The sequence below is a fragment of the Podarcis pityusensis genome (genome assembly GCF_964106645.2).
Source record: "Podarcis pityusensis genome assembly, chromosome: 4".
Classification (NCBI taxonomy): Eukaryota; Metazoa; Chordata; class Lepidosauria; order Squamata; family Lacertidae; genus Podarcis; species Podarcis pityusensis.
This window is the reverse complement of record NC_138027.1, coordinates 94,138,576-94,163,187: the sequence shown is the minus strand read 5'-3', so window position 1 is coordinate 94,163,187 and position 24,612 is coordinate 94,138,576. Positions and strand designations below refer to the sequence as shown.

General features: G+C 45.4%; 1 protein-coding gene across 1 annotated transcript; it reads left to right on the top strand.

The window, feature by feature from the left end:
- Positions 1–205: 205 nt before the first annotated feature.
- On the top strand, positions 206–24,288 carry DCT (dopachrome tautomerase). Its single transcript, XM_081003127.1, has 8 exons — positions 206–738; positions 6,106–6,405; positions 7,548–7,648; positions 10,880–11,046; positions 13,138–13,317; positions 13,399–13,534; positions 20,431–20,632; positions 22,882–24,288. The coding sequence occupies exons 1-8, from the start codon at positions 441–443 to the stop codon at positions 23,061–23,063; spliced, it is 1,566 nt and encodes a 521-aa protein (XP_080859253.1). The 5' UTR covers positions 206–440; the 3' UTR covers positions 23,064–24,288.
- Positions 24,289–24,612: the final 324 nt, after the last annotated feature.

Sequence of the window (24,612 nt, the reverse complement as noted above, 5' to 3'; positions counted from 1 at the left end):
GGTGTTGCAGAATACAAAAGAGAACAAGCGAGAGAGAAGACAAGGAGACCCAGAGCCAAAGTCTTTCACATATCCCCCACCTCTCAAAAGGCCTCTTTTTGCCCTTCATGTCATGTGCTAAGCACGAGGGTTGGTAGAAAGCTAATCCTTCTAATTAGGGTTTGCTGCCCCGACACAGAAACCCCCCAGCCGTGGCCTCTTGGCAAGCAACAAAGGACCAAACTGTCCTCCTTTCTACCACATTCAATAAAATTAGGCTCCAGGATTAAGCAAACGCCCCAAAGTCTAACCCGGTTGTGGGTTGTAGACCTCATTTGGTCACATAAATCCTGGCTTGCTTGTTCAGCCCAGAGGCTGCGAATAAGACCGCCTGCCCTGAATCCCATGCTGACTTTGCAGGTTGAACAAAGCGAGTCGAGAAGTCCTGGAGTCTGATACTGATGGCCTTCCTGCTGCTTTGCTGCGCTCTCTTAGGATGCCTGAGCCCCCTTTGGCTTCCGGAGACCACGGCGCAATTCCCACGAGCGTGCATGACTGTGGAGATGCTGCAGTCCAAGCAATGCTGCCCTCCTTTGGGGCCTAATCCTAACAACGTGTGCGGCTCGCAGCAAGGCAGGGGCATCTGTAAGGAGGTGCAAGTGGACACCAGACCCTGGAGTGGGCCCTACACTCTCCGCAATGTGGACGACCGAGAACGATGGCCGCTGAAATTCTTCAACAGAAGTTGTCAGTGTACAGGTGAGAAGATAATGATGATGATGATGATATAATTTATACCCCACCCACTCTGGGCAGCTCCCAACAGAATATTAAAAACATGACAAGACATCAAACTTTAAAAACTTCCCTAAATAGGGTTGTCTTCAGATGTCTTCTAAAAGTCAGATAGTTGTTTATTTCCTTGACATCTGATGGGAGGGCGTTCCACAGGGCGGGTGCCACTACCTAACCTCTGCCTGGTTCCCTGTAACCTCACTTCTCACGGTGAGTGAACTGCCAGGAGGCCCTCGGAGGTGGACCTCAGTGTATGAGGGCTGAATGATGGGTGTGGAGACGCTCCTTCAGGTATACTGGGAGGGAGGTTCCTTCCTCTCTGGAGAAAGCCAGGGAGATTCAGAAATATACAGTGGTACCTCAGGTTACATATGCTTCAGGTTACATCCGCTTCAGGTTACAGACTCCGCTAACCCAGAAATAGTGCTTCAGGTTAAGAACTTTGCTTCAGGATGAGAACAGAAATTGTACTCCAGCGGCACAGTAGCTAAAGTGGTGTTTCAGGTTAAGAACAGTTTCAGGTTAAGAACGGACCTCCGGAACAAATTAAGTACTTAACCTGAGGTACGACTGTACTAGAAGGTCCCCATGATTCTGCCAGGTTCCATCTATTTTGCATGTGCAAAATAGACACAAAGCTACGTTTTATATTTCTTATTTTCAACCCCAGTACTTGTGATACATATCAACAGTTTCCAGTGTTACATTTCCCTATTAACATTCCAAAAACAGCTATACAGAAGCAGGAAGGAAATGGCTACAGGTGCACAGCTTTGTAATGTGTTCAGACCCGAATCAGACGTACATCATGATGAAAGGCAGGAGAACAGAGTTTTGCCACTTTTGCCACTTTTAGGCTTTCCCCCACATTAAAAAGAGGCCTTTTGATTCATGGAACTTACTAATTGCCTGACAAGAAAGACACTAAGGCCAATGTACTGTTATATGGTCCTCATTTTCCTGAATGGTGAAAATTTACAAGGGAAGAGCTACAAATTTAACTTCCTTTGGGGGAGAGACCACTAGAGATTTATAGTGCCTTTGCAATATATGTTGAAATTGTAAGTATATGAGCAGAGTATATTGGAAGCAAACAGAAACTCCTGCAGCAGAAAGCAAATCCCATACAGCGTTTCTGAAAGCTCAGCTCAGCTTTTATACCTCCAGACAATTTTACAGCTCCCAAACTCTCTCTAATGCTCTCTAAATTCAGACTGACATCTGGATCCAACTTTATTTACTCTGCTTCTCACCTAGAGAGTCGTCATCTTCTCCTAGCACTGGATATCACATTGCAGAAGCTGGGGGAGAGATTTCTATTCCAGCTATCTCCTATCATTTGGGAATGTTTTAGTAGTCCACAGACTGATAAATAGATGCTCACAGTCACCAAACAATAACAAAACAGTATTAAAATGAATACGACATTTTCTTCACTTCCTGCTCTTGGGTTTTTGAAATGCGTTAATTTGGAGGAAGATCTGGAGCTAATTACCAGTTTAGTAGCAGCAATTAGACAAACAAGAGATCTTTTTGGAAATCTCCAAGATCTCCCAAAGTGCGTTCTCTGGTATAGTTGTTTGTTTTTCTAATGCATTAGTTTTACCTTCTGGTGGCTGCTTTGCTGATAATATCGCTCTGTTATGCTAAAGGCAGCACTGGTCCGTCTTTGCCAAATGTTTCAGCCACCAGAACACAAAGTGCAGTTATGAGACCTCATGTAAGAACAGCGCATGAGGCAGCTTGAAGGAAAGTTTTGAGCTGACAGATAAGGTTTCATTTGAAAGCATTTGTGTGTTCCGCATCAAATGCATTAGGGTAGCCAATTTGCCCAGAGGCGAGAAAAGGAAAAAGAAAGAAAAGAGCCAGTAACAGTTGCTGTGGTTGTACCTATCAAGTCCCTCAATGTCAATTTGATTGCCAGGTTAAAACACAGAGATAATGCTATGTTAATTTATTCATTATATTTACATCCCATTTTTACTTCAAGGATCTTAAGGCAGGGGAAATGATCCTCCCCACTTTTATTTGGACTAGATAGATCTTTGGTCTGAACTGGGAGCTCTCTTAAGGCACTCATGTTTGTAGGCGGTCTAGAGAGGGTATTTTGTTCATGAGCTCCCAAAATCTGGAGCTGGCATTGTCTGCAGGTAAGCTTCAAACAGGAGCCAGGTGGCAACTAGATACTTCAGACCACAAAGGTTTCGGTTCTGAAAATAGGGCATTTGCACCTCATCAAACAACATATGTTCTCTTCATCTTCATTTTCTCCATTGCGGGGGTAATCTTGACTGTATCCTTCCTAGATGCAGTTAAAGAGTTAGTGATGACATTTGCTTGCCTGAACCATCTGAAACAATTGCAGCTTGTCATTGCAGTTATCAGAAGAGTTATTTAGAAGTGTGGCTTAAATGTCCCTGCAGAGCTTAGGCACTTTAAAACTATCATCAGGCATGACGCTACTTCTGAATGCAGTTGTTTTCAAGCCAGAGCAGGGAAAATAATTCCTGCTTGTCAGAACTGGTTCGTCCCCATGCACTCATGCCCAAATTTAGATCGGGTCTGCACAACTTGTGCCCCAGCAGCCATGTGGCGGCCCATTAAAGGTAAAGGGACCCCTGACCATTAGGTCCAGTCGTGGCCGACTCTGGGGTTGCGGCGCTCATCTCGCTTTATTGGCCGAGGGAGCCGGCGTACAGCTTCCGGGTCATGTGGCCAGCATGACTAAGCCGCTTCTGGCAAACCAGAGCGGCACACGGAAACACCGTTTACCTTCCTGCCAGAGCGGTACCTATTTATCTACTTGCACTTTGATGTGCTTTCGAACTTCTAGGTTGGCAGGAGCTTGCTTCCGGTCTGGGACCGTAGAGGCTGGGAGATTACGAAGCAAGGGGCCAGTACATGACTGATGGTCTCTCTTGAGTTAGGTGGGTCAATCAACACAGACTGCCAACCTAGCTGGATTTCCTGAGAGACCAAGGTTGTGCATGCTATATATGCAAACCCTCCAAGTGCCCCTATTTTCCAGGGACAGCCCCGGATTTACAGAAGCTGTCCCGGTTTCTGATTTGATCCCAGAATGTCCCGCTTTTCCTTAGGACGTCCCTAGTTTCATCAGAGAAATGTTGGAGAGTATGGAATAGGATGTCCCTATTTTCATTGGAGAAATGTTGGAGGGTAAAAGGTAAAGGACGCCTGGACGGTTAAGTCCAGTCAAAGGCAACTATGGGGTTGTGGCGCTCATCTCGCTTTCAGGCTGAGGGAGCCGGTGTTTGTCCACAGACAGCTTTCTGGGTCGTGTGTCCAGCATGACTAAACCGCTTCTGGCGCTATGGGACACTGTGACGGAAACCAGAGTGCACAGAAACGCTGTTTACCTTCCCACCGCAGCGGTACCTATTTATCTACTTGCACAGGTGTGCTTTCGAACTGCTAGGTTGGCAGGAGCTGGGACAGAGCAACGGGAGCTCACCCCTTAGCAGGGATTTGAACTGCCGACCTTCTGATTGGCAAGCCGAAGAGGCTCAGTGGTTGCAGTTAATGACAGTGGCAAACTCTCAAATTTCAGTGGTGCCTTGCCCAATGCTAAAATTGAGCCCCCCCACCTCTCACACTCTGTTTTGCAGCATCATTTTGGCGCCCCCTGCAATGCAACCACAGTGTTTGCACTTCTGTAAAACTGCCTCTGTTAATGACCTACCATCGGGGAGGTGGCTCAGTGGCCTTACTGAGCTACTGTTATTAGAGCAATACTTTGTTCTGTGGACACTGCTCCTCCTTGTAGCTAGGGCATTATAAATCAGAAATAATTGAATATGAAAGTCTGACCTATCCCAGTTTTCTTCTGCTAATACTGCTTGTAAGGGATTATTGTTTGAATGCGTCGACTGATTTAGGGCAGAGGTCATGAATGTAATTGCAAGCAATTACCAGCCATTATGGCTCTTAGATGGCTTCTTCCATACTTCATCTTTTATGAATGTGATAGATTTTCCTCGTATGTTGAGACAAGTCAGCAAATCCTGTCCACACATTCCCCTTTTCTCTGCATCCCATGTGCTCCCTGTACCATTTTGGGAAGTGGTGTTCACAGGGCGTTAGTCCCAATCAGTATCTATACTGTCATTTCTTATGAATGACAGTACTGCATTTTGGGGTCTTTCCCCCCAAACCAGCTTTGATCTGAATTGAGGCAAAGAATGACCCTGGCCATTTCTACACAGTCTATACTCTGCTTCTGGGGTTTTTATTTCTGCTGAAGCTAAATCCCAGGGGGCAGTGATCTCTCCAGATCTCAGAACCAGGGAAGGGGAATACTACTGCTTAAAAATAAATATATATATTAAATCTGTTCTCATAGCTGGCTCCGTGTTACCTACTGCTTGGTAAGCTTGTTCATCAGGTTTAGGCTGCTTTTTTCCAAATGTCATACCAACTCTGCAGACTTCAGGGAGGATGGCTGGCAAATCTGACCAAGGTAGCAGTCATGGTCTCATTTGTTCACAATGCCTTTAGCGTACACATGGTGGTGGATTTATGGAAACAGCCCTCCTGAGATGTTGGAGAGCATGTAGTCATTTTGGCTGCATACACAACATACATTTAAAGAATCACAAAGAATCATGGAAAATGGAATTTACCCCTCTCTGAGTTACAATTCCCAGCCTCCTTAACAAATTATAGTTCTCAGGCTTCTTGATGTGCATGTGTGTGATTTTGTCAGGCTTCAGGGAATTGGCTTCCCCTCCCGTGGCAGTAGATAAGCAGAACAAAGGAAAAGGAGTCTTCTTACCAGTTAGAAACTTTAATAATCACAGCGAGAGAGCAAAGAACACATCTCCTAGAAATGGTGGTGCTCCCAGTTAAGGAATCCACCCCTTTCCGTCCTTATTAATCTACGTCACTCCTATGTCTTGTAATCTGAGCTTGTACCCTCTGTGCTTTCTGTTATGCCACTTTCTGAGCTCTCCTTGACTTTGGAGAAGGGGAGTGAATGCTGTCCAGAGACTGTGAATCTGTTAACCCTCTCTCTCCCAGTGTTTCTTCTCCTAGCTGTTCCCCATCCAGTATTTCCCAGCTTCTGCCTTCTGAGCTATGTCCCTCTGCAAACCACTGTTCCAAATCTATACTGTCCTCCTGATCCTGGGAAGATTCAGGATCCGGAGCAGGAGCAGGAGGAGGGGGAGGCTCCCAGCATTCCTCCTCAGCATGGTCCCTGACAGCTTTGAATGTTTAGCGTTTATTCAACCTTTAACTCCTCCTCATCAGAGAGGTTTGGGCAACATCTGCTTTGGTATGCTGACGTATGACTGATGCTGTCTCTTAATACAGGGAACTTTGCCGGCTACAATTGTGGGGACTGCAAATTTGGTTGGTCAGGGCCCAACTGTGATGAGAAGAAGCCTCTGGTTGTCCGGAAGAATATCCACGCTTTGACGGAGGAAGAGCGAGAGCAATTCTTGGATGCCCTTAACCGCGCAAAGACCACCGTTCACCCTGACTATGTGATCGCTACACAGCATTGGCTGAGTCTGCTTGGTCCCAGTGGAAATGACCCGCAAGTTGCAAATTGCAGCATTTACAATTACTATGTGTGGCTTCATTATTACTCAGTCAGAGACACTCTTTTAGGTTGGTGATTTCCATTAGCAAGGGATAAGATAGGAAAAGGTGAAACACACACTAAAAGGAATGTCAACAGAGTGTTTTGTTTGTTTTTTTTAAAAACCACTTTGGAAAAACACACTGTAGTTAACATAGGAAATGGAACATTTCCAACACAGTGGATGTGATTTGTCTGAGAACTTCCCCTCTTCTGGGAAAAAGGATCCCCCCCCCCCATTCTCCCTACTTAGGAGCTTTGGAATGCTCCTTGAAGCTTCTTAGGATTCATGTAATTTTTGGAATAGTCTAGTTAGTAGAAAGGTAGTATGGTTTGTACAGTACTGAGGTTTGAATTTGTATTACAGTGGTGCCTCGCAAGACAAAATTAATCCGTTCCGTGAGTCTCTTCGTCTTGCGGTTTTTTCGTCTTGCGAAGCATGGCTATTAGCGGCTTAGCGGCTATTAACGGCTTAGCGGCTTAGCGGCTATTAACGGCTTAGTGGCTTTAAGAAAAAGGAACAAACTCGCAAGAACTCGCAAGACGTTTCGTCTTGCGAAGCAAGCCTATAGGGAAATTCGTCTTGCGGAACGACTCAAAAAACGCAAAACCCTTTCGTCTAGCGAGTTTTTCGTCTTGCGAGGCATTCGTCTTGCGGGGCACCACTGTACATTTATTTTACACTGTTTGGGTTTTTGGGGGGTGCGCGCACACTTTTCTTTAAAAACACACAAGAAAGCCATTAAAAAACCTCCAATAAATCAGCAATAAAGTGGAAATGTTCTAGTATTACCCTTTGTCTGAAACATAAAGTTTAGAGCCACATACGATCACTGTTCTGATAGCCAAAAATGGAAGTAGTTTTCCATTCTGACTTTCCAAGCAAAGCATACAGGATTTTCACCATAGGATAAGAAGAAATAATGGTGCTGGCAGATAACATTTCAACTGAGCCTATGTGGCCTAATCTGAATCCTGGGCATATGGCAGTCAGCTAGATGGATAGATATCTAGAATTTAGAATGTGCCATAATTTATAAGCCAGGACAGCAAAAGGCACAGCTTTCCCTCGTCTGTCAAGGCATTGTAGCAATGTTTTTTAAAATGGATTTCTAGCCAATGTGATAGAGAAAACGTCCCCTTTCTAAGTTTAATTCCATTTTAACCACAGGACCAGGCCGCCCCTTCACAGCAATAGACTTCTCCCACCAAGGACCTGCCTTTGTAACTTGGCACAGGTATCACTTGCTGCTGCTGGAAAGAGATCTGCAGGTTAGTGAAAACACCGACTGGTGTATGTTTGAAAGATGTAAATAGAGACGCTTCTAAGCCCTCCCTCCCTCTCACCCCCACCCCATTCCCGAGAGGGAGGAATTCTCAGCATAATGAGCTTCTTTAAGGCTTAGCATTCTAGCACAAAATGGGAAGTGTGTAAAGATGGTCCTGAGGAAAGAGAATGATGTGACAAAGGATTTGAAGCTTCCCTATCTGTTGCATTGGTAAAGGTAAAGGTAAATGACCCTTGGATGGTTAGGTCCAGTCAAAGGTGACTATGGGGATGCGGCGCTCATCTCGCTTTCAGGCTGAGGGAGCCGGCATTTGTCCACAGACAGCTTTCTGGGTCATGTGGCCAGCATGACTAAACCGCTTCCGGTGCAACGGAACACCATGACGGAAACCAGAGCGCACGGAAATGCTGTTTACCTTCCTGCCACAGTGGTACCTATTTATCTACTTTCACTGGTGTGCTTTCGAACTACTAGGTTGGCAGGAGCTGGGACAGAGCAATGGAAGCTCACCCCGTCGTGGGGATTCAAACTGTTGACCTTCTGATCAGCAAGCCCAAGAGGCTCAGTGGTTTAGACCACAGCTGCATTGGCTGGTAGAGGGATCAGTTGAGGTGGGGATAAACTACACAGACAATAATCCAAGGCCATCCCACTCTAATTAGGCATGTAAGAATGATTGTTTTGCATGCCCAGGCGGTGACCCCCTGACCCCTGAGAGACCACTGCATGCTTTGCTGTTGGCTCCGCCCCCTAATAAATAGCACGAGTAGACCGGAGTGAATTCTGCTCACTCACGGTCCCCTCGGCTGGCCCCGCCTCCACCAATGCCACTGATTGGATTATTTGAACCAAGGTTTGTTGGGAACACCCAACGGCTGCAGCATCAGGGAGGCGGGTCAGCATGGCAAGCTGGTAGATCCCACGAGTCTTGGGGGTGCTGCATGTGATCCCACAAAGGGCACCCACAGTCTGAGGACTGTGACGCGGCAGCTAAAAAAGCCAATGCAACTCTGGGCTGCATCAAAAGGAGTATAGCATCTAGATCAAGGGAAGTAATAGTGCCACTGTATTCTGCTCTGGTCAGACCTCACCTGGAGTACTGTGTCCAGTTCTGGGCACCACAGTTCAAGAAGGACACTGACAAACTGGAACGTGTCCAGAGGAGGGCAACCAAAATGGTCAAAGGCCTGGAAACGATGCCTTATGAGGAACGGCTAAGGGAACTGGGCATGTTTAGCCTGGAGAAGAGGAGGTTAAGGGGTGATATGATAGCCATGTTCAAATATATAAAAGGATGTCACATAGAGGAGGGAGAAAGGTTGTTTTCTGCTGCTCCAGAGAAGCGGACACGGAGCAATGGATCCAAACTACAAGAAAGAAGATTCCACCTAAACATTAGGAAGAACTTCCTGACAGTAAGAGCTGTGGAATTTGCTGCCAAGGAGTGTGGTGGAGTCTCCTTCTTTGGAGGTGTTTAAGCAGAGGCTTGACAACCATATGTCAGGAGTGCTCTGATGGTGTTTCCTGCTTGGCAGGGGGTTGGACGTGATGGCCCTTGTGGTCTCTTCCAACTCTATGATTCTATGATTCTATGACTGAGCGTTCCTTATCTTCCCCCCTGTATTTTAACATGCAACACTGTTTCCATTCCACTGCTGTTCATCTTCTGCTAAAACTATGTTTGCCTCGCTGTCCGTTGTCTGCTATCATTACATTGTTCCTCTCTTTTCATTTTGATGCAAAGGCAATTCATTGGATAGCTCAGTTGGTTACAGCATGCTGCTGATAACAGCAAGGTCGCAGGTTCAATCCCTATATGGGACATCTGTATATTCCTGTGAAATATACCATATTTTTCACTCTATAGGACGCACTTTTTCCCCTCCAAAAATGAAGGGGAAATGTGTGTGCATCCTATGGAGCGAATGCAGGGGGGAGGCAGGCAGGAAAAGCCCCCAAAAGCCGCACACAAGCTCCGCGCGGCTCTTGCGAGCTTTTCCTCAGGAGGGACAAGGGACTGACGCGACCAGTCAGTCCCTTCTCCCTCCTCGTAGAAAAGCCCACAGGAGCCGCGTGCTCCTTAAAGGGTGTGCGGCTCCTGTGGGCTTTTGCGGGAGGTGGGGGTATTGCCATAGCCCCACGACCCTCTCCTGGCTGGAGAGGTGGCGCGCGGCTATGGCAGCCGCCTCTCCGCTACGCGCCTTTCCGCTGCTCCCCGACCTGCTCTTTGGGGCTGGCGGTGGGCTTCCCCCCCAGCTCCAAAGAGCAGGTTGAAAGGAACCTCGCTCTCCAGGCTTCCAAGGTAGCCGCCTGAAGGCGACTGAACGCACCTTGAATGACACCTTGTTTTAGAGGGGGAAAACAAGGGGGGGGGGAATTCTCCTCCTCTCTGCGCAGCACCTCCTGCCGCTTCACTGAAGGGGCACTGGGCAGAGAGGGGGAGAATTTTTTTTTCTTGTTCTCCCCCCTCTAAAACAAGGTGTGTCCTATTGTCCGGTGCGTCCTATAGAGCGAAAAATACGGTACTCAGAGTCTAGAGTGGATTTCATGCTCTTTATTCAGCTCATAGTGGTGAGGAGGAATGAAAGTTCCCCCAGAATGTCTGCTTTATATACATTATTTACACAATGGGCCCCACGTGATTGGCTAATTCCGGGATTCACCTGTAGGCCAATCAGGTTGCGGATTCACTTCCACCTGGAGCTGGATTGGGTGGCTCCTGTGGACCAATCAGACTGCTGCATTTGGGACCCTATTGTTCTAGGACCAATCAGACTGCTGCATTCTGAATCCTATTGTTCTAGGACCAATCAGACTGCTGCCTTTTGGATCCTATTCAACTCAGTACATAACATCCTGCATTGCAAAGGCTTGGACTCAATGATCCTCAGCGTCCCTTCTGATAGAATCATAGATTTGTTTTGTATGCAACACAAGGCACATGTGTGTGTGTGTGTGTGTGTGTGTGTAGAAACTTTGTGCTCTGATTTCAGGCAAATATAGCACACCTACCTGAAGAGATATCCATGTTTTTGTAGGGATTGGGATGGCCTGGGTTTGAAAAAGGAAAGAGACAGTTTGGGATAGTGTTGCAAAGAGGTTATATGAGGTTTGTTGAGCTGCGGAATTTTTTTTTAACAAATGTTTTATGCAAAGAACTAATCCAAAGTTGCTTCATCTCCACCCCCCTCCATCTCCCCACTCTCATGTTTAGCGGATGATTGGGAACGATTCCTTTGCATTGCCTTACTGGAATTTTGCTACAGGCAGAAATGAATGTGATGTGTGCACTGATCAGCTTTTGGGAGCACCGAGTCCAGACGACCCAAACATAATAAGTCGGAATTCAAGGTTTTCACAGTGGCAGATAGTATGCAACAGGTAACACAATTTTGTTTACAACTGAGATATTGGGGATACCTATGCATCCAGGTTTTTAACTCCTTCTTTGATTTTTTTTTTTAGCTGTCAATAGATTCAAGAATTACCTGCCTTTTCATTGATGAATAAATTCATTCATTGCATTTAAAGAAATGCTGCATCGAAACCTCAATAAAGATGACATTTTAAAATTTCTGGAGGAAGTGTAAGATAATTTTCGGTTTAATAAGTAATAGCTGCCACCAAGACTTGGTTCAGATGTAATGCTAAACTATGGTTTGGTGTTCTCCCTCTTCCTTCTGCAGCAGAGCTGCAGTTAACTCTGGTTTGCTCTTATGCCCGAAGCCACAACTGTGGTTAATCTTCACTATGGTTTAGCAAAACAAACCAGGACCACAAGCCACAGTTTGAAGTTGACTTGTTTTCCTAAAGTGTAGATAAAACTATCCACAGTTTGTTTGGATTCAGACATAACAACAAACCTTAGTTAGTCAAAAATGGAAGCCAAAGCTTCTGATTTCCTCTCAGCAAATTGGAGGGGGGGGGGAGCGGCTTATGCATAGGTGACTGAATACAGCCAACTATTTGAAGAAAAGTCTATTTTTAATTTGTTGAGCATGATTTATTTCACCTTCCTTGCACATGGCTCCAAGAGGGATTCCTCAGTTGGGACCTCTAACTCCCCCAGCCCTGAATCTGCCTGACCATTATCTCAACTGTGTGTGTGTGTGGGGGGTATGTTTGTACTTCCAACACAAAGATCCAACACTTTGTACCTCCTATGCAAGGCCGTCTTAAGCATTAGCCCTAGGACCCACATACCTACGGGACCGCCTCTCCTGGTATGCCCCGCGGAGGACCTTAAGGTCCACAAATGACAACATTTTGGAGGTCGCAAGGTGCTTAGATTGGTCTCAACTAGTACTGAAAAGGCCCTGGCCCTGACTTGGTGGAACGCTCTGTCACAAGAGACTAGGGCCCTGCAGGACTTGACATCTTTCCGCAGGGCCTGCAAGACAGAGCTGTTCCGCCTGGCCTTTGGTTTGGACTCAGTCTGACCCTTATGTTTCCCTCCCCTTATGGTTTTGATCTATGGGCTACTTTTAAAATGAGGCTGCATTTTAAATTGCATTTTAACCTGTATTTTAAATTGCCCCCCATTATGTTTTTACTGTAATTTTACTGGTGTTAACTGCCCTGAGCCCAGCTCTGGCCGGGGAGGGCGGGGTATAAATAAAATTTATTATTATTATTATTATTATTATTATTATTATTATATCCGGCGCCGTGGTGCAAAACTTTTCCCAGAGTTTTTTTAAGGAGGACTGCACTGCCGGCAGGGCTGCAGGAGGCGGTCAGCGGCTGGAGGGCGGCTCCTCTGGTGGGGAAGAGGTGGAGGCTGGACGCGACACCTCCCGGCTCACCTGGACGCTTCGTGCCGTGGTGGCCATGGCAGACGGAGGCTCCAGGTGCGGCACTGCTTCGGCGCGGCATGGTGGAGGTGGGCGAGGGTGGCGAGCTGGTGCTGGGAGGAGCTGTGTCCGGCCTCCGCCTCTTGCCTGGCACCCTCCAGAACTTGGCGCCCTGGTGCCCCGCGCCACTAGCCTCTATGGGTAAGACGCCCCTGCTCCTATGCTCCCTGGTGCGCAAACACTTGATGTATGGGTGATCAACATTTCCCCCAATGGGAAGATTAACTAAGGACCGGCCAATCACCGTATTTTTCGCTCTATAAGACGCACCAGACCATAAGACGCACCTAGTTTTTGGAGGAGGAAAACAAGAAAAGAAATATTCTGAATCCCAGAAGCCAGAACAGCAAGAGGGAGCGCTGCGCAGTGATCCCTCTCGCTGTTCTGGCTTCTGGGATAGCTGCACAGCCTGCATTTGCTCCATAAGACGCACACACATTTCCCCTTACTTTTTAGGAGGGAAAAAGTGCGTCTTATAGAGCAAAAAATACGGTAATCTTCCAGTTAAAACCAATTAAAGCTTTTGGCCTGTCTTCTTCCCTGCATAAAATCAATAACAAGAAAGCTCAGCCCAAAATCAAGTCTGACTGCTTCATGTCTCTCTATTTGTAAACCCAAGTTTGGATGACTATAACCGCCTGGTTATACTTTGTAACGGGACCAATGAAGGACTTCTGCAGAGGAACCCATTCAGCAAAGCAGGGGACCGGCTACCAACCATGGAAGATGTCCAGAATTGCCTCTCTCTGCAAGACTTTGACAAGCCGCCTTTCTTTCGGAATTCTAGTTTTAGCTTCAGGTTAGTTCTTTGGTTTGCATCGTTTGCTTTGCTGCACAACGGAGCTTGTGAGATGGTAATGCTCTGCGTTGCTTGACACAGGAATACTTTGGAAGGCTTTGATGAACCCAATGGAACCCTGGGCCCATCAGCCGTGAGCCTCCATAACTTGGTCCACTCGGTCTTGAACGGAACAAATGCTTTCCCTCATTCTGCAGTGAATGATCCTGTATTTGTGGTATGTCCTTATCTCATTTTGGGTCCCTTGAAGTCCTTGTAACCAAATATGCCTATTGGGACATGGGTGCCACTGTGGTCTAAAGCACTGAGCCTCTTGGGCTTGCCGATTGGAAGGTCGTCAGTTAGAATCCCCATGACAAAGTGAGCTCCAGTTGCTCTGTCCCAGCTCCTGCCAACCTAGCATGTCAAAAGCACGCCAGTCCCAGTAGATAAATAGGTACTGCTGCAGCGGGAAGGTAAACGGCATTTCCATGCGCTCTGGTTTCCGTCATGGTGTTCCGTTGCGCCAGAAGCGGTTTAGTCCTGCTGGCCACATGACCCAGAAAGCCGTTTGTGGACAAACGGAGGCTCCCTCGGCCTGAAAGCGAGATGAGCACCCCAACCCCATAGTTGCCTTTGACTGGACCTAACTGTTCAGGGGTCCTTTACCTATTGGGGAACATTTCCCAGGAGGACCGCTTCTACGAATGAGAACAGAAGTCATGTCTTCTTTTGATTATTTGATGTACCTGCTAGTGCTATCCACCCAATATTGACGTTTTCAATTTTTACTAGAGCCGGATGTGTGTCCTTTTTGGAGCTGTGATCTTGAGCAAGACATGTGTCCAGCCATGATCACACATGTTTTTAGGTGCTGTGCTCTCACATGAGAGCAGGGCCCCCCAAAACAGGATGTCCCGAACCCATGATGGATGGGTTATACAGATCTCCTGGAGTCTGTGAACCACCAGTTGAGAACCACTGGGTTAGTGTTGTCACTTCAGATTTAACCAACATATGTCAAAAGTAGTCAGGTTGGTGAATCCGTGATCTGACGCCGTATAAACAGACTTTAGTCCACTTTCGAAATCTGACCTGCATTTCAAAATAATGGAATGAATTATGGAGGTAAAAACAACTCTCTGATCAGATCATTTAGACACAGAAGGGAGGAGGTTGTGGAACACCCTCCCATCAGATGTCAAGGAAATAAACAACTATCTGACTTTTTGACAACACCTGAAGGCAGCCCTATTTAGGGAAGTACTTAATGTTTGATGATTTATTGTGTTTTTAATATTCTGTTGGGGAATATTCCTCAGCCTAGAGTGGCTGGGGAAACCCAGCCAGATGGGTGGGGTATAAATAAATGTATTATTATTATTATTATTATTATTATTATTATTATTTAAAAAGAGACAAATCAAAATCTGATTCATTACTAGTTTTGTTTTGATAAAGTATTTACAACCCTTTTGTGAGGACAGGAGTGTCCTATTCGTGCACCTTACAGAACCCCTATGTGGGCAGACAGTGAGAGATTTTACTTTCGACTTCCGGGTTGGCGCCTCCGGTAATGGCGGAATTCCTCTGATTGGGAGGAATTTGCCTCGTGGAAATTCGGGTCTGGCCGCCACGGCGAAGGGGGAGACCCACTAAAAATCACAGGCGGGTGAAGCCTGTGAACGTGGGATTCGGCTGGCACCTTTTGCACCTCCCCTACTCGCGGGGAAACCCGGTTTCAGGGATCCGGAGCGACGTGGGGTGAGCGGCGCGGTGCTTCGAATTGATTGCTTTTTCCACGGAGCGAAGCCGCATAGCTGTTGCCGGAGAGCGCTGACTTTTTCCTGTGGACAATTTGATCTTAAAGCAACTACCCGTGAGTAGAGCGGAGAATTGGATTTTTAAACGTCTTAATTTGGTGTTGAAACGGGGAGGTCCAAAACAGGAAGTCCACCTTCCCTCTTTGTAAATAGATTGAAGCAATGAATGCAAGCTGAAGTCACGGAAAGTCTATCCTAAAGGACTAAATTTCCATCGGTAAAAAACACTAAACCCCCCTTGGTGGCAGGAGAAGAGGGGGGAAAGCTTTGGACCGAATATACCTGCAGGAGAGAGCGAACAGAGTTAAAATACCACTGCTCCGATCCTGGAAACAGGCTGCCGGTAGGATTGACGTGCCTTAGAATGCTTATTGACTGCGATTAGAATGTTCACTGACAGCTAGTTAAATAAGAGAAATACTTTGTTTCCATTGTCTCCGTCTGCGTTTAAAAAGAAGTAAAAGTAATTGAAAATTGAAACTAACTTTATTGTTTGGACTGTGTTTAAAAGGACCAATACAAATAGAAACTGTTTCCCTCTAGAGGAAGCCTTTGAAACTGTTACAAGAGTTGAGCTGGGGGAATTTCCAGCTGCAAGATAAAAAGCTGTGAGACTCTGGGACTGACCTTGAATCGGTTAAGAATGTTGACAGAAGAGGCCTCAGTGGCAGTACTAAGTAAGATAAATGACTCACTGGAACAGCTTAACAAGAAGGTGGATGTGGTAACTACCAAAATCGATAATTTGAGACAAAAAGTGAACATTAATACAGAAACTATTCAGAAATTGATACAGGAATCTACTCTGACATGGCAAACTGTGGAGAAGACCAGGGAGAAAGTTGCTGTTGTTGAACCTAAAGTAACACAACTGGAGAGAGAGAGGGTCCCAGCCTTACGGATGCAATTTGATGATCATAAGTTGATGCCTTCTATGATTGAATTTAAAGAAAATCAGATTTCGAGGACCAGAGCTCTACCCGAATTGGAGACGGAAAGTTGGATAGATCCCCTCACACAGGGGATTGCTGATTTTGGGGACCTGGACTTGGGTCAAGAAGAGATTAAAATTGTGAGGGCCTTCAGACTTGGAGAAATTTTGAAAGACGTCCCGAAATATCTTTTGGATCTTAGTTTTAACTACGGAGATTTGGCTGCCCTGTCGAGAAGGAATAAAATCATCTCTAGGTGGGAGTTTCCCCGAGATCTACCCTTCAGTCTCAAAGGAAGGAAAATAAAAATAAGATCAGTAGAAGACAAAGTAAAGTGCATGTACAAATATGAAGAAGATTTGCAGAAGGAACTTGGAAAAGACTTAAGAGCCTCGGACAGAAGATTACCAGGTTGATGGACTATATGGAATTGACTGGCAGAATCCGAGTCCAGGGAGAAGAGACGGTGGAAGAAGATTGGAAAAAGTTTAAGGACTATTTATGGAAATATTGTAAAATTAATGAGTGCTAGAAAAATGTTGGAATGAAACTATACGGCTTTAGTAGAAATGTTAGAAGGAATTAAGTACAAGTAGATCATTGGAGTATTAAAGGGAAAATAAGGTTAAAATATGCTAAGATAACTATATGACAGAAAATAGAGGAAGATGGAAAGGAATTGCTGAAACAATTAATAGAAGTGGAATACAAAAAGGGAGGTGTGAGGAGGTCGTTGAAACAAGTGAATGTAAGATATGATATTGAAATGGTTTGATGTGTGTTTTAAATTGTGTTTGTTATGTCTTGCTTAGTTTATTGTATTGCTTAGTTTATTGTGTTAGTGATGTGTTGTGTATTGTGTATACATTGTATTGTATTGTTTTTTTCGTTTTTTTCTTCATCTTGCTTTTTTTCCTTTCCCTTTCTTTCTTTTCCTTTTTGTAATCTTTAAAAGTAATAAATATTATTATTATTTTTTTAAAGAGAGATTTTACTTTCTTGGGCTCCATGATCACTGCAGATGGTGACCGCAGCCACGAAATTAAAAGACACCTGCTTCTTGGGAGAAAAGCAATGACAAACCTAGACAGCATCTTAAAAAGTAGACATCACCTTGCCAACAAAGGTCCGTATAGTAAAAGCTATGGTTTTCCCAGTAGTGATGTATGGAAGTGAAAGCTGGACCATAAAGAAGGCTGATCGCCGAAGAATTGATGCTTTTGAATTATGGTGCTGGAGGAGACTCTTGAGAGTCCCATGGACTGCGAGAAGATCAAACCGATCCATTCTGAAGGAAATCAGCCCTGAGTGCTCACTGGAAGGACAGATTGTGAAGCTGAGGCTCCAATACTTTGGCCACCTCATGAGAAGAGAAGACTCCTGGAAAAGACTCTGATGTTGGGAAAGATGGAGGGCACAAGGAGAAGGGGATGACAGAGGATGAGATGGTTGGATAGTGTCTTTGAAGCTACCAGCATGAGTTTGGCCAGGCTGTGGGAGGCAGTGGAAGACAGAAGTGCCTGGCGTGCTCTGGTCCATGGGGTCACAAAGAGTCGGACACGACTAAACGACTAAACGACTAAACGACTAAACAAATGTGGGCAGACGGGGGGGGGGAGCAGGGAAGAAGGAATATTTTGTATGCATGAAAGTGGCTCTGTTAATTCACAAGATCAGTGTTCTGGGGGCATAACGGAGTATGTGAGCTCCATCTGGTGGCTAAATTAAAGCTCGAACCCTGCAGCTTTAGTAATGCAAATAGAAGAACTACCGTACATGGAAAAAAACATGTTATAAATGTAAGAACTCTGATTGACTGCAGTACAATTCTGTAATGATGCCTAAGGAAAGAAGCCACAGCTGCGTTCCTTCATGGCAGGTTTTTAAAGAATGGTTGATACCCAAAGAAGGAGGGGGATTTTCATTCTCTGTGGCCCAGAGAAGGACCTGAAGGCACAAGATGCTGGTCTCAGTAGAGCTGATGCCTTTATAGATCTCACAGAACCCCTGAACTCCACAGGGATATAAATGTAATAAATAAAACTGATAAAAACGGAGAGAAAATGAAAACCCGCATTCCAGGACCAGCCCATTAGAGAATCTAGATGTAGTAATATTGATATATTATTAAATCCAACCTTGCAGTTCTTAAATATTGTTGTTGGCTTCCATATCGAGTGCACCTCCAAATCACTGTGCTAGCTGCACCGAAGTAACATTCCACTGTGTGCAACTTGGGCAGTGTGTATGGAGGTCCTGGGCTGTCTAGACAAGAACTCCCTGATTCTTTCTTCTTCTTCCTTTCTTTGGTGATCACTCGTATAGCTGAGTAAGATTGTCTCCCATAAACACGGTTTTAACAATGAGTCCGTAAGTGACTGTGGAGGCCAATTCTGGATCCACACGTCCTTCCACAGTGGGGACATTGATAATCCAGTCAGGGAAAAAGGGAGGCAGACTATGTTTAGGGCACCTTTTCTAGCTCCTTCCCCTTTTTGGGGTGAGAAGAGTGGATCCTAAAAAGGGCCGCTCAGTCATGGATACAGCTGCTGAGCTGCTCAACTGCGTCGTTCCTTGAGTCAGAACGACTAAATCTGTATCCACCGCCCATGTGCCAGTTCATGACTAGGGGCTTCCAGATTTCACGATCCTGCCCCCGTTACCATTTGCCGATCACCGTGGGACTTTTGGGGTTTGGCTTTAGGTCAGGTTTTTGGAAGATTCCTTTGCTTGAATTTGTTCTATGTGTGTAGATCAGTGCATGCTGACCAGCGCACAGTCTTCGCAGTAAGGCTCTGTTCCAATGGCATGAGTAGTCACGATGACCAGTAGATTCTTATCTGCTGCAGCCTTCATCCACCTTCACAGCCGTTGTAACATACCGCTTGTTATTACCTCCCTGATGTGGTCCAAAGGAAAGCAGAGCAATATGTTTGACACTAGCTTGGCTGCAGGAGTTGCTGGAAAGAGGTGTACAAGGTCCAACCATCTTAGTGACTCCACTCCAGATTTGTGTAGAGTTTATTCCTTAACCTTTTCTTTTCCCAAAGGTAAAGGGATCCCTGACCATTAGGTCCAGTCGTGACCGACTCTGATGTTGCGGCGCTCATCTCGCTTTATTGGCCGAGCGAGCAGACGTACAGCTTCTGAGTCATGTGGCCAGCATGACTAAGCCACTTCTGGCGAACCAGAGCAGCACATGGAAACGCCGTTTGCCTTCCCGCCGGAGTGGTACCTATTTATCTACTTGCACTTTGACGGGCTTTTGAACTGCTAGGTTGGCAGGAGCAGGGACCGAACAACGGGAGCTCACCCTGTCATGGGGATTCGAACCGCCGACCTTCTGATCAGCAAGTCCTAGGCTCTGTGGTTTAACCCACAGCGCCACCCGCGTCCCTTTTCCCAAAGGTATCCTGTGAGATAACAAGATGGGCTACTTTTCGGGGTTGAAGAGCCCCATCTGCCCCTTACTTCCTTCTACAACACATGCAGAAACCATATTTTTGACCATTGGACCCACTCTTAGTCTCATCTGCTCAATCCACTGCAGCCTCACTTTGCATGCAGCAGAAGTCCTCAACTCACTGAGGGTTTGAGGCTCATTTGCTCCCCTTACCTTCAGATCGTGGCTTCATTTATCTGAAATTTGGATTATTTTAAATATTGAGTCTTGGTGTCACTTCAAAGCATGCCAGGAAGTAACAGCCAGCACTGCTGATTGCATTATGATAGGACTAGGAAATGTGTGGGCCTTCAAGTGTTGATAGACTCCGACTCCCATCAAGAGCAGGCAACCTCCCATCCATCTGGTCTAGGGAACCACCCACTAACAGTGCGTCAGTCTTATCTGCCTTGAGCTTCAGTTTGTTGGCTCTCATCCGGTCTATTACTGAGGCATGACATCGGTCCAGCACATCCGCTGCCTCACCTCACAGATGTAAAAGAGAAACAGAGTTGTGTATCATCAGGGTATTGCTGTCAATGTACAGTGGTACCTTGGTTTATGAACTTAATCTGTTCTGGAAGTCCGTCCTCAAACTGAAACCGTTCTTAAACTGAGATGTGTTCCCTAATGAGGCCTCCTGCCTCCGATGCCCTTCCACCATTCGGCTTCCGTTCTTAGACCAAGGTAAAGTTCGCAAACCGGGACACTACTTCCAGTTTTGTGGAGTTTCGTAAACCGAATAGTTCATAAATAGGGCTGTTCTTAACCGAGGCACCACTGTGCTCCAAAACTCCAGATGACCCCACTCAGTAGTTTCATATAGATGATAAACAGCACAGGGAATAAAATGAATACGGGCAAATTATTTGTTTTCATCATATTGGCCTGGGCATATCCCTGTGAGCTTAAGATCATATGTGAATTGGCTTCCCAGGTCCTCCATTCCTTTACGGACGCTATTTTTGATGAATGGATGAAACGATTTCGCCCATCTGGCAGTGCGTGGCCTGAAGAACTGGCTCCTATTGGCCACAACCGGAAGTTCAACATGGTGCCTTTCTTCCCTCCAGTGGCCAACGATGAACTGTTTCTACCTGCAGAACAACTTGGCTACAGCTATGCCATTGACTTGCCTGGTAACTAGATAGTTTTGTGAGTTATATAGTTTAGCTTGCAAGAGCTCAGCACTGCAGCATGTACCAGTTGTCACAGTGTGGTACCACTCTGGGCTAAGGGCACAGTGTGGTAGCCTTTGCCAAACTGGTGCCCCTGGTTGTTTTGGCTTACAATCCCCACCGGTTTAATAGCATGGCTATTAAAAACAATGGAAGCATTATCAATTATGGCAGTTGACCAGGGATTTAGTGTAATGGTTAGAGTGTGGCTGTGGCTTTGTTCTTTGTACAAAATTTATTTATTTGGTGTTTCAAATTAAAAATTTAGAGTTATATTAGGCATAAATCATAAAAGCAAGATTCCAAGGAATCTCCTGGACTTCCATCCTCCCCTATTTTGGTCCTATTATTAATCCTTTCCTCCCTCATCTTTAATCCAAATCCTTTACCTCTTCCACTATGTCCGGAATTTAACCTTAAACTACAAGTGATATTCCAATCCTACTAACGATTTTAACTGTTTACAATGGTCTTTAAGGTAGCTTATAAATTTCCCCCATTCCTTATTGAAATTTTGGTCTTCCTGATTTCGGACTCTTCCGGTCATTTTAGCCATTTCAGCATAATCTATTAACTCCATCTGCCATTCTTCTCTGGTAGGAAATTTATCTTCTTTCCATCTCTGGGCCAGTAACATCAGTGCAGCCGTGGTCGTATACATAAATAGTATTTTCTGCTCCTTTGGGATTTCTACACCTAGAATTCCTAAAAGGAAGACTTCAGGCTTTTAAACAAAGGTTATTTTAAACATTTTTCCCCAACTCATTATATATCATTTCCCAAAATCCTTTTACTACCTTACAATTCCACCACATATGATAAAAGGTGCCTTCTTTCCCCTTACATTTCCAGCATACATTTGAACACGTTTTATACATTTTTGCTAATTTACTAGGAGTTTGATGCCGTCGGTACATCATTTTCATATAATTTTCTTTCAGTGTATAACATGCCGTGAACTTCAAGTCCCCAAAATCATAAAGCTATTTATCTGTTTGACATCTGTTGGGGGAGGATGTTCCACAGGGCGGACGCAACTACCAAAAGGCCATCTGCCTGATTACCTGTAAGCTCACATCTCACAATGAGGGAACCACTAGAAAACCCTCGGACCAACAGCTTCAGACACTCAGTGTCACTCTCAGCACCACCCAACCCTTGGCAGCAGACATGCCAACTTTGAGGGCTGATGTATCTCCGGCCCTTTCAGTCTTCGTTGCGACCTAGGACCCTCATACCTACGGGACTGCCTCTCCTGATATGCCCCACGGAGGACCTTAAGGTCCACAAATAACATCACTTTGGAGGTCCCAAGCCGCAAGGTGGTTAGATTGGTCTCAACTAGGGCCAGGGCCTTTTCAGTACTGGCCCTGACTTGGTGGAACGCTCTGTCACAAGAGACTAGGGCCCTGGGGGACTTGACATCTTTCTGCAGGGCCTGCAAGACAGAGCTGTTCCACCTGGCCTTTGGTTTGGACTCAGTCTGACCCTTATGTTTCCCTCCCCTTATGGTTTTGATTTATGGGCTACTATTAAAATAAGGCTGCATTTTAAATTGTATTTTAACCCGTATTTTAATAAACTGTTTTTGTTTTTGTTTAGTTTCTCCCCCCCCCCATTATGTTTTATTGTAATTTTATTGGTGTTAGCTGCCCTGAGCCCAGCTCTGGCTGGAGACGGTGGGGTATAAATTATTATTATTATTATTATTATTATTATTATTATTAAAGGGGCTGGGACCCCTTGGTATTGAGGGGGCCCAGCGCATGTCCCACAGGCGTGACATATAACATGCCGTGAACTTTAAATCCCAATTCCATAACCTCTCTCAAGCTGTGAGCTGTATGTTATACCCAAAGTCTCCCGCCCAGTGTATCATTACAGATTTGACCTGTTTGTCATTTGTAGACCATAATTGGTGTTATGTACTGAAGTTCTCACCCTGGGCCAGCAGGGAGATACTGTAGATAGTTTTCACTCAGGTCCACATATGCAAATAAGGGACTGAAAGTGACGTTCAGTGATTGGATAATTACAGAAAATGGTTACTGTTGCGTTCTAGTGGAGCTCTATATAAGGAGGCTGGCTGAACCCTTCAGTTCAGTTCTGTTCTGGCCTGTGAATAAACAAGAGCTGTTTGAAGTATCGCTGTGTCGTCTGATATGTTCACCCACAACTTAACGATTGGCTTTGCTCTTCTGCCTTCACAGAATCGGCTGAAGAGGCCCGCGCTTGGGCTCTCATGGTTGGATCTACCATTGGAGGAGCTCTGATTGCTTTACTTGTTCTGGTCCTTCTGCTTGTCCTCTTCCAGCACCGGAGACACCGGAAAGGTTTTGAGCCGCTAATGAACGCAAGGTTTAGCGTGAAGAAATACAGCGACGAAGCCTAAGGGGGTGGGTGGGTACGAAGTGTTTTGCAATTGACTGCCCTTGAGAAGTCAGTTGGTCAACACATACCATTTGTTGCTTTAGCATCTTGACAGAGAACAACGCCCGGACAACTTATACTTTCACAACCAGCTCAACTAAGCCTCCATTCCTTTCTGATTTGAGGCTGTCATCTCGCACGTCAACACCCTTCGAAAGGACAGGTGCAGATCTTGATTCCTGTTCCACAGACTGTAACTCATCGGCTCTCACAGGATTTAAAGTGGGGTGCTCACATGTGCAGGAAGGAATCCTCCCCAGGTTGCCGAATCTCTGTGAAATTGATTTGTCCGCTCTTAGCCCAGAGTTACCTTGAGAGATTTCTCTTAGGTGTTATAGGTGGCTAGGTGCACAAATATAGAGGAGAAGAACTGATGTGTTGCACACATTCAAAATACAGTGGTACCTTGGTTCTCAAACACCTTGGTACTCAAACAACTTGGAACCCAAACACTGCAAACCCAGAAGTAAGTGTTCTGGTTTGCAAACTTTTTTCGGAAGCCGAACATACTCCATTTTGAGTGTTACACTGAGGCCTGTCTGTTTTTGCTATTGATTTTGCGTTTTCGTTTTTACGGCTTTATTGTTTTGTTTTTGTGACTATGTGGAACCCAGTTCAGCTACTGATTGATTGATTGTCTGCAAACAATTGCAGTACATTGACTGCAAACAATGCAGTACATTGTCTATCGCTTTCATTTTATGGATCAACAGTCTCGGTAGATAGTAAAATTCATGTTAAATTGCTGTTTTAGGGGTTGTTTTTAAAAATCTGGAATGGATTAATCCATTTTGCCTTACTTTCTATGGGAAAGCACGCCTTGGTTTTGGAACACTTTGGTTTTGGAACGGACTTCCGGAATGGATCAGGTTTGAGAACCAAGGTACCACTGTATGCCTTGTTATAGACAGGCAATGCTGATATCCAAATATCCATCATATGGGTAACACCACTTTGATCTCCTAACTACTTAACTGTGAATGCTGTTCTAACATTTATTTAGCACAGCGAGCTAAGTGCTGTACAGAGCATGCCCACGGTGCTTAAAGAACACTTGCCAGGGGAGAACTGTTGTCATTTGCTACCTTCCTATATTTTTAGTCGGCTCTGAGTGCTTATTACACTGTGCTTCGCATGTTTCACTGAAGTGTTCTGTATACATTAAATTCCTCATCTCTTTGTGTGCAGTAACATACTTTGATTCCTACTTGTATGTCTGCTCACTGGTGAAAAGGTGTTCACCAGTATCTGATAGTGCTAATTGCCTGTTGGAGAACATGAGAAAAAAGTGGATTCAGTGGGCCTCTCCCCTCTAGCCTGCTTCCAAAAGTGATTATTATTTGTTTTTATCTCGGTTTTCCTCTAAGGACCTCAAGAATAACGCATGGCATTCCCTCTCTGCCCATTTTATTTACACAACAACCCTTGGAGGTAGGTGAGGCTGAAAACCAGTGATTGGCCCAAGGTCCCCCAGTGAGCTAAACGGCTGAATAGGGTTTTGAACCCAAGTC

Bases quoted from the DNA above. Each gene is read 5' to 3' on its own strand.
- DCT (XM_081003127.1), top strand. From the start codon at position 441: ATGGCCTTCCTGCTGCTTTGCTGCGCTCTCTTAGGATGCCTGAGCCCC. The intron at 739-6,105 runs GTGAGAAGATAA...CTCTTAATACAG, and splicing joins CAGAAGTTGTCAGTGTACAG to GGAACTTTGCCGGCTACAAT. The intron at 7,649-10,879 runs GTTAGTGAAAAC...TCTCATGTTTAG, and splicing joins TGCTGGAAAGAGATCTGCAG to CGGATGATTGGGAACGATTC.